At 37.1% G+C, this 17,513-nt stretch overlaps 1 protein-coding gene across 1 annotated transcript in view; it reads left to right on the top strand.

The window, feature by feature from the left end:
- Window positions 1–17,513, top strand: part of IRAG2 (inositol 1,4,5-triphosphate receptor associated 2) — a 147,712-nt gene that overhangs the window by 69,981 nt on the left and 60,218 nt on the right. Inside the window, 8 exon segments of the mRNA XM_044226362.1 lie at window positions 2,658–2,735; window positions 6,023–6,079; window positions 7,337–7,396; window positions 7,495–7,559; window positions 8,511–8,614; window positions 10,746–10,897; window positions 11,588–11,689; window positions 12,766–12,929. Of these exon segments, the coding sequence (XP_044082297.1) occupies window positions 2,658–2,735; window positions 6,023–6,079; window positions 7,337–7,396; window positions 7,495–7,559; window positions 8,511–8,614; window positions 10,746–10,897; window positions 11,588–11,689; window positions 12,766–12,929 (782 nt within the window).

Genomic DNA, 17,513 nt, shown 5'->3' with positions numbered 1-17,513 from the left:
ATGGAAGAATGGGGTTTAAGAAATTTAGATTTAAGATAAAATGATATTAACCTTATAAATATAAATTAAGAAGGAAAGTGTAGACATTATTAATTTTCCATTATTATTCTACTGCTGGGAAAAGTCTTGAGTCGAAGACCCAGTCACTGGGTCTGAAAGTCTGACTTTGGAAAAACCAGTTATCTTTTTGGGGTCAATAATACCTATTCCCTACAGTTACTTTGGAGATTAAGATAATGCATATGAAACCATTTGGTAAATCATACTGTACTTCATATTCATTAGGAAATATTAGTAAAAGGTCTAAAAAAATAATTCTGTGCCTTAAGTTTTTTAAGCAACAGCATTAAAGCATTGAAGTAACAGGTAACAGAGCTACTTGTAAGCTACTATTTTGGAAGAAAATTCTAAGTACCTTTTTAATGTCAAGTTTATGTACAGTTTTTATTTGGGCTTTATATAAGTTTATCAGGGGTATTTATTAAGCTGTGATGAATAGTCTGTGATGAAGTGCATGAGCCAACTGGACATTAAAGAACTCTTAGAGTGGGTTGGAAAGGAACAATTAAAAGATTGGCAAGAAACTCTGCATTAGAGTTAAACGTGGTGTAGCAACAAGACCAGGTTTTCATAAAACTAGTGCCTTGCAGTTAAGCTCTCAGTGTAAGATATTTTTCTCCTTGTATTTAAGATGATTGACTAGTGTCAAAAAATTACACGGAACTGAGGTAGAAGGAGGAACATGTGGAACCCTTCACCATGAGAGCATTGCAACTCTTGACTTGCATTAGAAAAAGCACATAAATATCACTAATAGCTGAGATTTCTTTAGGAGATTAAAATCTAATGCACTGTGAAGAGTAACAGCACAATAGCTTGGATAGTTTCTTTCATTTATTGATTCATTCATTCAACACACAGCCAATTGGGAGACCTTTGTGAGCCAGGCTCTCTTCTAGATGTTGAGGATATAAGCTCAGGTAGAAAGGCCCATGAGGAACTAGCATGTTAGGTGGTGATTAGTGCTATGGAGGAAAGAAAAGCAGACAACAGAATTGTGGGACAGTGCAATTTAAACTAGAGTGGTTGGGAAAAGTAGCCCTGGGATGTTAATCATTTGATCAGAACAAAAGGAAGTTGATCAGTGAAGGAGTGTTCCAGGCAGAGGAAACTAAGCTGTTAAGCCCTCAGGTTTAGCCTTCCTGCTCTTTCTGAGGGACAGTGAGGCATGTGTAGCTGGAGTAGAGGTGACAAGCACGAGAAGTAGAGCTTCAGGGAACCAGACCGACAGCATCTCATCTAGACAGTGCATGGACTCTGGCTGTTTCCACTGACTGAGATGGGAGTCGTTGGACAGTTTGAGCTGAGGAGAAATGTGATCTAAAATTTATTTTGACAAGATAACTCTGGCTGCTGCATTTAAAATCAACTATAGTGGGGCAAGGGAAGAAGTGAGAGACCAATTACGAGCTCTTGTAACATGCAGGCATAAATTTACCGGGGGCTGACTGAGGCAGTGTGTGTGGAGTGTGGAGGTGGAAAGACGTGTTAGATCAGCAAATGCTTTATAACATATCCAAATGTATTTACAATATGTTCTGGTGATATTGAAATACTCTTCTGATGGTTTCTAAGTTCTCCATGAGATAAAAGCGAAGTCATCAGCTGATAGTGAGGAAGTTGGAGGGAGTATTGGAAGTTCCAGGAGAGAGAAGGAATGAAATGGGCTGGGAGTTGGTAAACTTTCTGTAAAGGATCTGATAGTAGATATTTTTAGGCTTGCCTGGCTAAAAGGCCTTTGTTGTAACTCACTTGTGCCATTGCCATATGAAAGCAGCCATAGACAATATGAAAAAATCAGGCATGGTTGTGTTCTAATAAAACTTTATTTACAAACCAGATGGTCAGCTAGAGTTGACATGTGAGGGTGGAATAGGGTGGGGAAGTTGGTGTAATTTGTAACTACAAATTGTAATTTGTAGGGTTGTGTGAAATGATCACCAGTCAACATTGAAGTTAAAAATTATGAATTGAATGTGTGACCTGTTGGTTCATTTGTAATTTTCTTTAACAATGTTTATCTGGAATGGTGCTGTCATGGAGTGGGTGGCAAGCAGAACTTAAGCAAATACTAAGAGGTAGGCAGGGGGGAAGCCAGGGAATGGAGGGGAAGTGGAAGAGAGGTATTATAATGATTGACCATGGAAAAATTTAAGCTGTAGGAAAGAGGGGACTGAGTTCACAGGAAGGGGGAAGGATAATGAGAAGGTGGTAGGGCCAAAGCAGGCTTCAGTGGAGCCTGAAGGTTTGTTGGCTCTCAAAGAAGTAATCTGGAAAGAGAAAGTGGCTGAAGAATGAGATGTTTGCAATTAAAATAATGGAGGGGTCACACTTGTTGGGAGTGACAAGTTTGAAGGTTAAGATGTGACTGCAGTGTGCATGGCCAAGGGGCCACGGAGGATAAGAAGGGATTCCCAAGAGTATTCCTGGATGGTCATGATAAAAGGACCTTGTTACTTTTGGATAAGATCTAAAGTTTTGTTCCTTAGTTTAAAATAGATTGTGATGTTAATGATGAAAATACCACTTCCTAAAAAAGAACTTTGTTCTTTTATTTTTTTTTCTAAATCTAAGAATATTATTTTCTTTTATGTCAGAATACTAAGAACATAATGGATATATATACATTGGAAAAGAAGATTGAGGAATTGTCTAAAACTGAGACAGAGCATCAAGTAAGCAGTTTCCAAATACTGGTAAAATATCTTCTTTTGTCAAACCAATATTACTTTATGAAGGCGTATGTAACTTATTGACAAAATAACCTTTGATTATAAAGTTTAAAATTGTGTTCCTAAAATTCAGAATTCCAGTGTATAAAACACTATTTTTTTTTAAATGTAATGGCTTTATTGATATATAATACACATACCATTGAATTAATCCACATAAAGTATGTAAGTCAGTAGTTTTATATACAACTATCACCAAACCAATTTAAAAACCTTTTTAAAAAGATTTATTTATTTATTTGATAGATAGAGATCACAAGCAGGCAGAGAGGGAGGCAGAGAGAGACAAGAGGAAGCAGGCTCCCTGTGGAGCAGAGAGCCCAATGTGGTCCGGTCCCAGGACCCTGAGACCATGACCCAAGCCGAAGGCAGAGGCCCAAACCACTGAGCCACCCGGGTGTCCCGATTTGAAAACATTTTTATCATCCCAAAAGGAATCCCTTTAGCAGTCATTCCCCATTCCCCACCAACCCTAGACAACCACACCAGATAATTTTTTTCTCTATAATACATATTTCCTTGTTCTGGACATTGCATATAAATGGAATCATATATACTCTATGGTCTTTTGTGATTGGTTTCTCTCACTAAGCATAATGTTTTTCAAAGTTCATTCATGTTATAGCATGTCTCAATACCTTATTTCCTTTTATTATTAAATAATATGTCATTGTATGGCTATGCCACATTTTATTTATCAATTCACCGGTTGATGAGCATTAGGGCTGTATCTACTTTTTGACTGTTATGAATAATACTGCTATGAAATTTGTGTATATGGTTTTGTGGCAATCTGTATTTTCTTTTAAGTATATATTTAGGAGTGGAACTACTGGGTCATATAGTAGCTCTATGTTTGACATTTTTTTTTTTTTGAAAGAGTGTGCACATGTGAGTAGGGTGAGGGACAGAGGAAAATGGACAGAGAATCCTAAGCAGGCTTCATGCTTACTGAGGAGCCTGACACAGGACTTGACCTCACAACCCTTAGACCATGACCAGAGCCAAAATAAGAGTCGGATGCTTAACTGACTGAGCCTCCAGGTGCCTTTTTAGGAACTTCCACACTCTCTCCTGGTACCATTTTGTATTTCCACCAGCTATGCATGAAGGCTCAGATCCCTCCACATCCTTGCCAACACTTGTAACTATTTATATTTTTTATTGCAGTGGCAATTTCTAATATAAGAGTATCTGGTTTTGTAAATCCCTTAATCAGCAAAGATTCAGCTGTTATGACTTCTTAATGCAGAAAATGAGAATTGGGGGAAGAAAAAATCTATCTTTCATTAAATTAAGGGATGATAGCCTACGAAAATGATTTTTTAACCATATTGCATCTAAAAAGTCTGTATTTAGTATATATTTTTATTATATATTCCATACATTCTTATTAGGAAACTAAAGAATATTAATAAATTTAGGAATTTTTGTCATACTTATTATCTAATAGTTTCTTTGAGTAATATTTTTTGTTGTAGTGTATGTGTGAAATGATGTACTTGAATTTCATGTACAGGGGCGCCTGGGTGGCTCAGTGGGTTAGGCTGCTGCCTTCGGCTCGGGTCATGATCTCCGGGTCCTAGGATGGAGTCCCGCATTGGGCTCTCTGCTCAGCAGGGAGCCTGCTTCCTCTTCTACTCTCTGCCTGCCTCTCTGCCTACTTGTGATCTCTCTCTGTCAAATAAATAAATAAAATCTTTAAAAAAAAATTTCATGTACATATGTGGAGTTTTCAAGTTTCCTAGCAGATACCTAAGTTCCATGTGTATGTGTGTGTATACATATGCATATATTAGGACATATTTACATATCTCATAGTTTAGGCATTCAAATTAATTTTATTTTAAGAATAACTCTTTCTGGAAAACAACTGCCATGAACAAGTAGTAGAAAGAGTCAGACGACTTCGGTTCAAATCCTGTCCTCTCTACTTAAAATCTGTATGACCTCAAACAAGTAGTTAACCTCTCTAAGTCTCAATTATCTCATCTACTAAATGGCTGTGATATTTTCTACCTAATCCCAAAACTTGGTAAAAACTCAAATGAAATGATTATGTGAAAAAACCTTTAGAACTACAAAGGGGCATCAAATATGTATGATTTTATGATGGTTCTACTTCTGACTATGCTGATTATTTGTCTAGGTTTTCAATTCAACTATGTGTGTGTGTGTGTGTGTGTGTATGTAATTTTAAAAAAGATTTTATTTATTTATTTGACAGAGAAGGAACACAAGCAGGGAAAGTAGGAGTGGGAAAAGCAGGCTCCCCGCTGAGCAGGGAGCCCGATGTGGGACTCAATCCTAGGACCCTGGGATCATGACCTGAGCCAAAGGCAGACGCTTAACTACGAGCCACTCAGGCACCCTATATATAATATTTAGAAACCTTTGCCAACAAGCTTGTTTTTGGTTTGAATAAACTGATATATTCTAATATTTACTTTGCTAAAGAAAAAAAAAAACACACATCTTGAACATTTTTTTTTAAAAGATTTTATTTGTTTATTTGACAGAGAGAGAGACCACAAGTAGGCAGAGAGAGAGAGGAGGAAGCAGGCTCCCCAATGAGCAGAGAGCCCGATGCGGGGCTCGATCCCAGGACCCTGGGATCATGACCTGAGCCGAAGGCAGAGGTTTTAACCCACTGAGCCACCCAGGCGCCCCCATCTTGAACATTTTTAAGCTATGCTTTTTAAAGAGGAAGAGTATTTTTTTTTTTTCTTGCAATCTGGCTAATCAGATTTTGGCAAGTCTAGGTTATATTACTAGATAATCTGTGGGTTTCTACAGTACTTGTTATCCAAGAGGAAGAGTCTTCTTATATGTTCACATGGACTCTGTGCTCCTATCCCGTCATATTTTCATTTTTGAAAAAAAAAATATTCTATTGGTCTTCTTGTTATATGAATGGTAGAATCGTGGGACGAACACTTGGCTAGAGCTGAAGATTCATATTCTATCCTCAGGTCTGACCCTTACTGTGTGTGACATTGGGCAAGTCTCCTAATAGTGTTGAGCTTTGATTTCCTCACTGGTAAAGTGAGGGCAACAACCTTGGCCTCTCGGGTTGTTGGGAGGCTGATGAGGAAGTTGTTCATAAAGTAGGAAATGCGTGCCCTTTAAAAGTGCTTGAGAAACATGTCTCCGTATTGGAATAATTTCGTGGCATTATATTTCACCAAAGCAATGTCTCAATGGCCTTCCCTAAATTTATCTCTTTTCAGATGCAGTTACATACATATGAGAACACTTTGCTTAATAAAGATGCAAGCTTGCGGAAGGTTGGTACCATTCGTTCATATGAAGTTCCATTGGATTTTCTAACTCTCCCTAAATCATAATGGATATGCATTTGAATAACTTCACCCCTATTAAAGTACCTGATTCTACTATCCTGTGGCAAGACTTTCCTTTATATAAGAACATTCACAAAAATGTTCTTCTGAGTGAAGAATACTGACTTCTCCACCTTGGATAAGTCTTAACATATCCTCTCTAAATTCTGGTGGTGTTCATCCATTTATGTAATAAATACCAGTCTGCCAATTTACCAGTTACTGGCTAGGTATGGTGATGTAGTTTTAAGTCATAATAACACAAATAAGTGCAGTCATTTATCTTAGGGGAAAAAAAGAATGTGTTCCCCAATTATCTTCTACCTAGTTTGATTGATTTGATAGGTAGGTAGGTAGATAGATAATATTCTCCTTATCTTAATATTCTGTGATCATTGTCTATGTGATAACAAAATATTCTGGCTACAGAGATGCTGGTTATGGTGGCTTTAAGAGACATAGGAAGGACACAGTGTAAGTTAATAAACTTCCACATTCCAAGACAGGGAAGTAAATAAAAAGCCATGTTTCTCTTTTCCTTTCTCTGAATGTCATCAAGTTTCAAAGGAGTCATATGAATTGTGGACATGGTTGAGGTTACTGAATGTTGTACTGACTTTCTTTGTCATGAGTGTTCTTTGTCTCCATACAGTGACATTATGGTAGTGGTGGCTGCTCACCTCCTCCATAACTCAGGTTTTCCCACCATTTTGCATTTATGCCCAACGTTCCTAAGGTATTGATTGAGCACTTCCCATTTGTCAGGTACCATGCTAGTCATGAGATAAAATCATAGGTCAGACATTGACCTACACACTGTGATTATTACAGATTATCCCTTGAACTGGATAAAAATGGATGCCTTAATAATTCATTTGCAAGTAGACTAAATTTTTTCCTTAAATGCGTCATGATAATAAATACAAATTTGACTTGAACTTAAGAATTACCCTTCAGAATTTGATTTCATTGAACCAGACAAATACAAGCTTAATGGCACAAGTTAAGTACAGCTGCCTTGCTGTTCCATACTTTGTGTGTTTTTAATCATAAACACAGACTGGCTTGGTTTTCAAATAATAATATTGGTAGAAGGTCTTACCATCTTTGGGCATTTATACTTCTTCTGTGGCTCTGATTAGTAGTCTACATAATGTGATTTGGTAGACTCCTTTATTTGTTCTTCTCTCTTCTACTTTTCAGAAGGATTTAAGTATAGAAGAACTTAAGTCAACCATCATAGAATATGGAACCATTATAGAGGTATACCATAATAATCTCAAAGTTTGCAAGGTGGGGTTGTTGAAATGTAAATCCCCCACTAAGTACAATATATAGCCTAATGTTGTATGTGATTGCAGAATTTACGAGGGGATAAAAACAAATTGACTCATGAGTTACAACATTTGCAACAGGAGCTTATTATGTAAGTAGAGCAACTTCTCACCAGCCTTCTCTCATATCTCCATCCCACATTATTGGCCTGCTGAGTTATATATGATTCTTTGAACATGCCACATTCTTTTCTTTTGTACTTTCATAAGTGATATTTTCTCTGCTTTTCTCTAATAGAACTCCTCAAGTTTTCTATGACTCTCCTTTGCTTTTCTCTTACCTTGAAATTAAGAAAACCTCTCGAGTGCATGCATGACATGCTATTCCTATCTCTTAACACACATCACCTTATAATAGTTTGGTTTTGAATATGCAAAATATGCTAGCCCAGGTATCTACAGAAGCCACACAGATCCTAAAGGGAGTAAAATCACTGGGGTATGTCCACATACTTATGAGAGTGACAACTGAGAAAAATGAATTAGCCCTATGAAGGCCATCTAATCAAGAGTATAGGGGGCCAGGGTGGCTCATTCAATTGGGCATGTGACTCTTGATTTCAGATCTGGTCATGATCTTGGGGTTGTGGGTTCTAGCTCAGCAGGGAGTCTACTTGAGATTCTTTCCCTCTCCCTCTGCTCCACCCCTGCTTGTGCATGCTCAATCACTCACACACTCTCTCAAATAAGTAAATAAATCTTTAAAAAAAATATATATATATATATAGGGACCCAGTGAAGCTGTATCTCCTGATTTTTTACAGAAAAGCCAGAACTCTAGATTTTCAATGAAGCTTTTTAATTTTTAATTATTGGCTCCAGGTCTTCAAAAAAAAAAGGGGGGGGCATGGCCTACTTGCTTGCAACCACATAGAGTCAGTCACTAATCTATGTAGCTCCTAGAGGACAGACTCTCTGTCATTTCTCTCTCTTTCTGAGTATCTTCTACAAACCTTGGCACACATGAGGACCTACTGTGTTTAGTGATTGCTGACTTACAGTCCCACCTAACCAGACTAGACTGTTGCTTTTGTTTTTTCAAGAAATGGGATCCAGTTGAATATTAGTGGAGAGTATAATAGAATCATCTCTGAAGAAGAAAAATCTTTACATTGTGAACTCATTCTTGCCCAGTCTGCAGAGGTAGGTAATTATCATCAAATTGAAAGCTTGAAACAATGAGACCACATGTAATAGCTCTCTATTAGGTGAAGGCCCAAGCTTGTTGAAGAGTGCCTGTGACATTTTGAGGAATCTATTGATTATTTCTAGAATCCAAGTCCAAGGTCTCTTAGCCTGGGGTGGGGTGGGGGGGAAGACCTTTATCTTTTTCAAGTTATGGCTGAAAACCATAATGAGGATCAAGACTAAGGTTGAAGAAGATCATGTGTTCAGTGAATCCGGACTTTAGAAATCTTTATATTCTTGATTTTAAGAGAAAGTACCTGTGCTAATCCCCAGCCTGGGGTCCAAAAGGTTACAGTGGAGCTCCATGAACATTTTTCAACATTTTCCTAAACCTCTCAAAGCAAATGTATCTGCCAAAAATAAAGATGCTTAGAAATAATATTAAATCTCTCTACTCCAAAATGTAATTGTAGTAGCCCAATGTAACAGTATTGATTATTGCATTCTAAACAGAAAATAGAATTTTCATGTTTTCGGTTAATTTTAAAATGCAAGTGAATTATTATTTGAATCTTCGTTAGATAAAACCAGTTTTTTACAGCACGGGAGGAAATAATCAAAAGCCTTTGTGATAATGAAATGTTGGGGATCCCCCCAAATACTTTATTTTCATGCCTTTGTGCTTTCCAGTTTGTGCTTGTTATGTTAGGAAATGCTTTATTATCAAATTGCTTTCTTTTCGCCATTTTGATGGGCTCTCCATGTCTGTGGACGATGGATATGTCAGAATGTCCTCCTCTTGACAGCTGTGATATGACCTTGAAAGGAGAGGAAAAATGTCTTTGGGGCAAATGCTGTTTGAATTTCTCCTGCCAAGCATGCTGGGGCAACATATGCTGCCTTCATCTAAAGCTGTCTCGGGCAGTCTTGGACATTCTGCTGAGGGCTATGCTTTCCTGACATTCTGTTTCAAATACTCATCATCTTACTGTGTTTTTGAAACCAAGCCAAACTGCCAGACTCAGTGAAATGATGGCAAATTTGCCACAGCAGTCCTCTGCGATAATAATGATGTCAAGATGCCAGCCTGTGAAGTTCTAAACTTCTAAACAGGGGTTAAGCAGCTGGCGAAGTTCTGGCTCTGAGGTTTATCCCATTAATGGATTAGGAAGTTTGCCTTCTAATTGGAGTCTAGAAATAAGAGGTCTATAAATGTTTTCCAATAGACAACAAAAAGGAAGTTAAATGTGCTGTTGTTATATATCTAAAGTATGACAGGAGACAGATGCTTTGAGAGAACTATAAGAAATCGCCTTTGGTAAACATCATCTGAGAGTGTTTTTTATGAAAGGAAGGGAGAGACCAAAGAAACCATCTATTATCAGTGGGATTTATTGAACACCTTCCCAACAGTTGTTTTTTCTGTGAATTTCTTTACGTTCCCCTATTTTCATAAAATTAAAACCATAGCAGTTTATACTACCCATATGTAAACGTTACCTATTGGATAAATGCTTTTCCTTAAGAATGAATAAATGTGGGATGCCTGGATGGCTCAGTGGATTAAAGCCTCTGCCTTCAGCTCAGGTCATGATCCCAGGGTTCTGGAATCGAGCCCCCCATTGGGCTCTCCACTCAGCGCAGAGCCTGCTTCCCCATCTCTCTCTCTGCCTGCCTCTTTGCCTACTTGTGATCTCTGTCTGTCAAATAAATAAATACAATCTTTAAAAAAAAATAAAAGAATGATTGTTAAGTGGAAGCCACCCTAGAAAGGAAATGTAAACCATTGTTTGGTAACGTAGGAAGACTTTGTAAGTCTTCTTAGAACTCTTTGATGGGGACAGTTAGATTAACTCATGAGCGTCATTTTCATAAAATAAAAATACTGTTCTTCATTTGAATGACAGAGTTGTGGACATTTTAATATTGTTTCAGAACAATTATGAAACTGAGTGGCAGTGAAGTGTATTTTTTTATTTTTTTTTAAAGATTTTATGTATTTGTTTGACAGAGATGACAAGTAGGTAGAGAGGCAGGCAGAGAGGGGGTGGGGAGCAGGCTCCCTGTTGAGCAGATAACCTGATGCAGGGCTTGATCCCAGGACGCTGAGATCATGACCCGAGCCAAAGGCAGAGGCCTAACCCACTGAGCCACCCAGGCACCCCAACAGTGCAGTTTAATCAGTTTGTCATCTCTGAATATGATGATGGACCAAGAAATGCTGTTACTGAGAAAACTTGAATAAAAAGGAGTAGAATTCACAGCTATGCTTCAAAAGCCAGAATTGTATAACATATGTACAGTGGCGAGTCACTGGCTAGGAATATCTGCAGATAACTGATCTATGGTCTGTTGTCGAGACCCAAATCACTCCTATGAAAAGAGAAGATTTTCCTAAAACCTTGAGCTTGACTTCTAGTTCTGGCTCTGTCAGTTCAACCTCAGTCAGGTTGATCATTAGATATGAATTGTTTGGGCTTATTTTTCCTATAGGCTAATCTGTAGGATCAGAGAAGACGTGGTATCTAGTAAACTGTTTCTTTCTGGCTAGTAGCTAGTACCTCTTACTCCATTTTGATTTTTGACTGGAAACAACATGGTCAGAGAATGCAGTGAACATATTCATGTTGGTATTTCCAGTCCCTTTCACAGTGCCTATCATACAGAAGGTAGTATTTAGTTTAATGGGTGAAGCAAAGTCCACAAAAATGCATGTTTCCTACTATTTGAGAGGGAAATGAAAGTGGGTACATTTTGTTTTGAAAAACAATTCTCTCTGTATGTATTCAGCATATATGGAACCACAAGAGTGGACGTTTATACATAGCGACATCCTGGGATAAAGGAAAGTCATGGGGTGGCATTAAATGAGAAGGAATTCTGTATGGTGTCTTCACTGTCTATATAATAGACCTTAGGTCTAAATTACTTCTTATATATGGCCTATGCCTTTCACCTGAATTCCTAGTTGAACATGTGGAATTTTTTTCAGCGTGAAGAAGTTTCCGAAGTTGAAACCATCATGGGTAGCACTCTACAGTGGGAAACGGATTCTGAAATTACTGTGAAAGAAAAGTGGGACAACAAGCTTACTGTAAGTGTTTCATATTTTGTGATTTTCCTCGGCTTTATTCTGCTTTCTTAACACAGGTAATTCTTATTATATGCAGTACCATTTCTAAGACTTTATTGTAGTCTTCTATCTCGGTCTGTGGATGTCTATGGAAGGTATGTCTGGGGATGAGCGTGGGTGTGTGCATGTGGGTTAGAATAAGAATGAGAGGGGGAGGGTAAAGGTAAGTGCGTGTGAATGAAGGTTAGGATAAGTGTGGGCGAGGGTGATAATAAGTGTGTGAACTTGAGGGTGACAGCAACTGTAGATGAGGGTAAAAGTCTCTGTGAATGTCAGGAAGAAAGTGAGAGTAAGGACATGTGATGTGTTAAAGAGACAATAAAAAGGATTTAATAAAGTATTTTATTTGAATCCTGTGAAAATTGTTAGTCTAAGCTTGGATTTTTTCCTTTACCTACTAAAATTCTCTAAATTTGATAAAATGATTATTGTGCAAAAAAATGTTATTCCTGAAATTCTGACAATATCCCCCAAATTGGCAGAACATGAGAACTTAGTTATTTTTTTGTTATAAAGGAAGCATAGATAAAGAAATTTCTTTTATTTTTCCATTACTTACCTCTACTTCTTGACTTCCTCTAACATCCATCAGCTTCCTACATTAAGCTAAAGCAAGAAGCAAACTCTGAGAACTCTGGAATATTAATATCAAGCCCTTTAACAAGCCCTTTTTTAAAAGTTGCTTTTGAACATGCTAATAAACAAATAGCTGATTTTTATTGCACCTCCTTGTCTCATCCTATTCTAAATCAATTGTGATGATTGATGAAATAAATGGTCAGGGACCACATATATTTAAAAAAAAGTCAGTTTTAGGCACATAACAAGTACCCAATATGTACTTGTTAAAATGTGATAATCAGTCAAAGAATAGTCAATTTTGGGACAATTGAGAATTGGTTTCTGTTCAATTAGAATTTGGGGATTTAATAACCCTGAATACTATTGAGACAGGATGACCATAATATTTTGTTTGCCTGTCATTTGTTTATATTTAACAGTGGAAGAGTGGAGTTTCTTTTCTGATTTTCTTGCAGGAATTCAAGTATATAATGGAGGAGAAACTAAATCTTTGCATATTAATGCTGAACAGCTTGGGAAACCACAAAGAATCTCTTGATAAAGAATTTGTCAAATTAATAGAGATTTTGAAGAGATTCAGGATGGAATACTTATATTTCAGAGAAGAATTTCTTTCCAGGTAATGATCATTTATATGTAAAAAACCAATGTTTTATATATATGACACATTTGTGATTGTACCATAAGCATTCAGTTTACTTTTTCCAAGTTGTATGCATTGATTTCACATCATACTTTTTCAAAGAAGGCATTTTGTCTGATAATTTTGAATTCTAAAATAGTGTGAAATTGACTTATATATTCAAAATTGCAAATACTGAACTTTAAAATTTCTGGAAACCCTGTATAATGAGTTATTTTCACTAAAAAAGGAAGTTAGAATTACAGAATATAGAATTCTTTTAACAAGAAAGGACTTTTAGAGATCATTTAGTAAAATCTTGTTATTTTACAGAGGACTGAGGTGTAAGTATATAAAGTGAATTGGTCAAGACCTGGAGGTTATTAATGGAAAGTATATGAAGTGATTAATTAATTATTATTGCTGAGTCTATTGACTTCTGTCCCACTGGGCTTCATTTTCTGCCTCAGTATATAATATATTGCATTAGGCACTAGTCAATTAAATCTCAAGGAAAAGAAATCAGAATAAAGGATTCTAAATGTAAAATAATTTACTATCTTACTGTTCCTCTAACCTTAATTTTTATGTTTATGGGGAAATTCTTAAAATTTGTATACTCTATAAACAACATATTAAACAAGGACAGCTATTTTATCTTTTATTGACCACTATTTATATACCTGCTAGGACCATACTAAGCATTTGCTTAAGTAATGCTTTTTCAGTGAGTGAATGAGCTTGGGTATATATTGAATTTGATTAAATTTAAAAAAAAAAAAATTAGGGCACCTGGCTGGCTCAGTCTGTTAAGTGTCTGCAGCTCAGGTCATGACCCCGGGGTCTCAGGGTCAAGTCCTGGAATCAGGTCCCATTCCAGGCTCCCTGCTCAGCAGAGAATCTGTTTCTCCCTCTGCCATTCCCCCTCCTCATGTTCTCTCATTCTCTCTCACTTTCTTTCTCAAGTAAGTAAATAAAATCTTAAAAAAAAAAAATGTAGTTAGAAACAAAAGTTGCTTGAAGAAAGCCAGAAGAAACTATTTTATCCCCCCCTCCCCAATAAGAAACCTGCATACCAGAGACAGGTTAATACCAGAAGGAACTCTCAAAAACATGATCTTCAGCTTTCCCTAAGAAGCAGGGAGCCTAGACTTCCCCATAGTGGTAAAGGTGGGTTAAGTGGATATGCAGCTTCCTTACATGGATACCATCTCCACAAAAGGGAGTGTTGAAATTCTTCTAGTTAGCAACAAGGAACTATTTGGAGGGGAGCCTGCACTAGACTAATTTCTGAACAAGTGAATCTTCTGTATTATTCTACAAGACACACAAGCACCCAATTAAGTAACAGTAGGTACAATTTGTTGAGACCTCACTGTGTTGGAGGTAGTGCTAAAAATTTGATATACTTTTATCTCCAGAGAGGTTCAGTGACTCACCCAAGGTTACCCAAGAGAGATTAAGTGACAGCTGGGAGCAGCCCTAGATCTGTGCAACTTCAAAACCTGTGTTCTTTCGTCTATTAATCCCCCACCATCTGCTTGTTAAAACTGAATAAAATATTCATTAAAAATATTCTGGGAACCTGGCATTGGGCAAAATACCACTCATCACTGTAGCATTATTAAGCCCCTGCCTTTTAGATATAATTTAAGACAAAACCATTTAGTGGCTACACACAAAATGATTTAGTTATCAGTTTTAACTAGGAATAAGAATATGCGTGGAGTGGGGTCCCTGGGTGCCTCAGTGGGTTAAGTGTCCAACTCTTGATCTCAGCTCAGGTCTTGACCTCAGGGTCATGAGTTCAAGCCCTGTGTAGAGTTGAGAGTTCCTTCTTCAGAGTTCCTTCTACTTGCTGTAGTTCAGCATGTAGGACTCCATGCTGGGTGTAGAGCCTACTTAAAAAGTATATCTATATATATCTAAATATATGGAATATTTTGTGGGTATGAGAATAAGTATTCTACATTTAGATGAGGTAGGAAATATTTATTAAACTTTTAGGGGCTGTTTGCTGAGAAGGAGAAGGCTTTCATTCTTGTTGCAAGATAAATAGGCTCCAGTGCTAAGGAATGGGAAGAATTGAGTTAAGTCAAAGAGAGGCAGTGAAAGAAAAAACTGCTCTTGAAGGTCTCAGTGAGAAAAAAAAAAGTCATTTGTGCAACATTCAAGTCCCAGCTCTTTGCCAGTTTTTTTCCTCCTAGGTACTAGAAAATTAGACCAAAATCTCCACATCCATGAAACTAGTATCTATGAAGGGACATAAATAGTAAACAAATTAATATATAAGTACATAATATAATGCCAGGGAATGTTAAGTGATATAAAAATTAAAGGAGGATAAGAAGATCAAGAATGATGGGGCAGAAAGCTAATTTTGGAAAAATGACCAGGAAAAGCCTATAAATGAAGTGAGAGAGGGAGCTAAAAGATGATCTGGGAAGGGTTCTAGCCAGAGGAATTAGCAAGTACAAAGGCCCTGAGGCTTTAAGCAATTTGGTATACTTGAGCAGCTGCAAGAGGGCAGCGTGGCTGGGGTGGAGTGAGTGCCAGGCAATGGTAGTGGATGATGTTAGAGATATAGGTAGGTGTTAGAGTCACTGCCTCACAGTTCATGCTTAGGGATTGGGATTTTTTAAAAAAATATTTATTTATTTGACAGAGAGAGATCACAAGTAGGCAGAGAGGCCCGCAGAGAGAGGAGGAAGCAGGTTCCCTGCTGAGCAGAGAGCCCGATGCAGGACTTGATCCGAGGACCCTGAGATTATGACCTGAGCCGAAGGCAGAGGCTTAACCCACTGAGCCACCCAGGTGCCCAGGATTGGGATTTTATTCTGAGTAGATGGGAAGCAATCAAAGGGTTGTAAACAGGGAAGTAACATGACATATTTTGAAAGATTATTCTAGCTGCTGGTAGAGGATTGTCTATAGAGGGAGAAAGTGCAAATAGTGACACCAGTGAAAAGAGTTTCTTCAATAACAGATCAATTAGAGATCTTGAAATCAATTTACCAGGTTATGAGTCATTTTAATAAAATAAATATAAAATATCAAAGTGTATTTCATATAGTAAGAGTGATATTTCATAAAAATATTCAGCTGTGTGTGTGTACCTGGTTGAAATATAAAATATTTGCTGGGTCATGGTAAAAAAAAAAACCACTGAGTTAGAAACTTTTTTTTTTTAAGATTTTATTTATTTGATAGAGAAGAGCACAAGCAGGAGGAGTAGCAGGCAGGAGGAGAAGCAGGCAGAGGGAGAAAGAGGCTCCCCACTGAGCAGGGAGCCCTGTGTGATGTGGGGTTCAATCCCAGGACCTTGGAATCCTGACCAGAACTGAAGGCAAACCCTTAACCCACTGAGCCACCCAGGCATCCTGCAGCTATTTCAACAGCCTAGGTGAACCGGTGTAATAGGTGAGCACTTGCCCCTGGCTCGTGTTCTCTCTGTAGCTTTCTTACTTTCAAACAAATAAAACCTTAAAAAAGATAAAAAGTAAAAAATGAAGAATTTTGAAAACAGCAAGAGAAATTTTGTGGTATACAAGGGAAGGACCATGAGATTATCAGTGGATTTCTCAGCAGAAACCTTGTAATTCATGAGAAAGTGGGATGATACATTCAAAGTCTTAAAAGCAAAAGACTACCAACCAAGAACACTATTTTCAGCAAACTGTCTCTTGAAAATCATGGTGATATAAAGACTTTCCCATATAAGCAAAGGCTGAAAGAGTTCACTACCACTAGACCTGCCTTAGTAGAATTGCTAAAGGAAGTTCAAGTTGAAACAAAAGGGTTTTAAACAACAGTACGAAAACATATTAAAGTATAAAATTTGCTAGTGAAGGTAAATATATAGATAAATACAGAATACTGTAATACTGTAAGAGTGATGGGCATGAGACACCCTGGTCAGAACCTCCCAGCAAGTCACTTCTGGATTCCTGACAACCCAGAAACAAAATGAGATAATAAATATTCATTGATTGAAAAAAAAAAAAAGAGTGGTGGGCAAATCACTTTTAATTTAGGATAAAAGTTTAAAAATTATATGTTTATTATAAAAATATGTTAAGATACACTATATACCAAGTTGTAAATTGTGATATCAATAACAAAGTGGAAGGAATAGAGAAGTAAAAGTGTAGCTATTGTATGTGATTGAAGTTAAATTGTTATCAGCTTTAAAATAGACTTAAGTTTTATATAAGCCCCATGGTAACCATGAAGAAAATCTATATAGAAATACACAAAAGAAAAATGAGTCAAAAATGTTAATTAAAAGAAACATGGAAGAAAACAAGAAGGGTGGAAATAGAAACAAAAGGACAACAGAACAGACAGAAAACAATGAAAAAAATGGCCATGGTAAATCCCTCTCTATCAATTACTTTAAATGTAAATAGATAAAACTTTCTAATCAAAAGACATAGAATGGCTCAATGGATTAAAAAACAAGAACCAACTATATGCTGTCTACAAGAGACTCACTTCAGAGTTAAGGACATGCATAGGCTGAAAGTGAAGGGAGGCCAAAAGCTGTTCCAGGCAAATCCTAACCAAAAGAGAGTCAGGGTG

The sequence above is a fragment of the Neovison vison genome, chromosome 12 (assembly GCF_020171115.1).
Source record: "Neovison vison isolate M4711 chromosome 12, ASM_NN_V1, whole genome shotgun sequence".
NCBI lineage: Eukaryota > Metazoa > Chordata > Mammalia > Carnivora > Mustelidae > Neogale > Neogale vison.
This window is presented reverse-complemented; position numbering and strand designations above follow the sequence as displayed.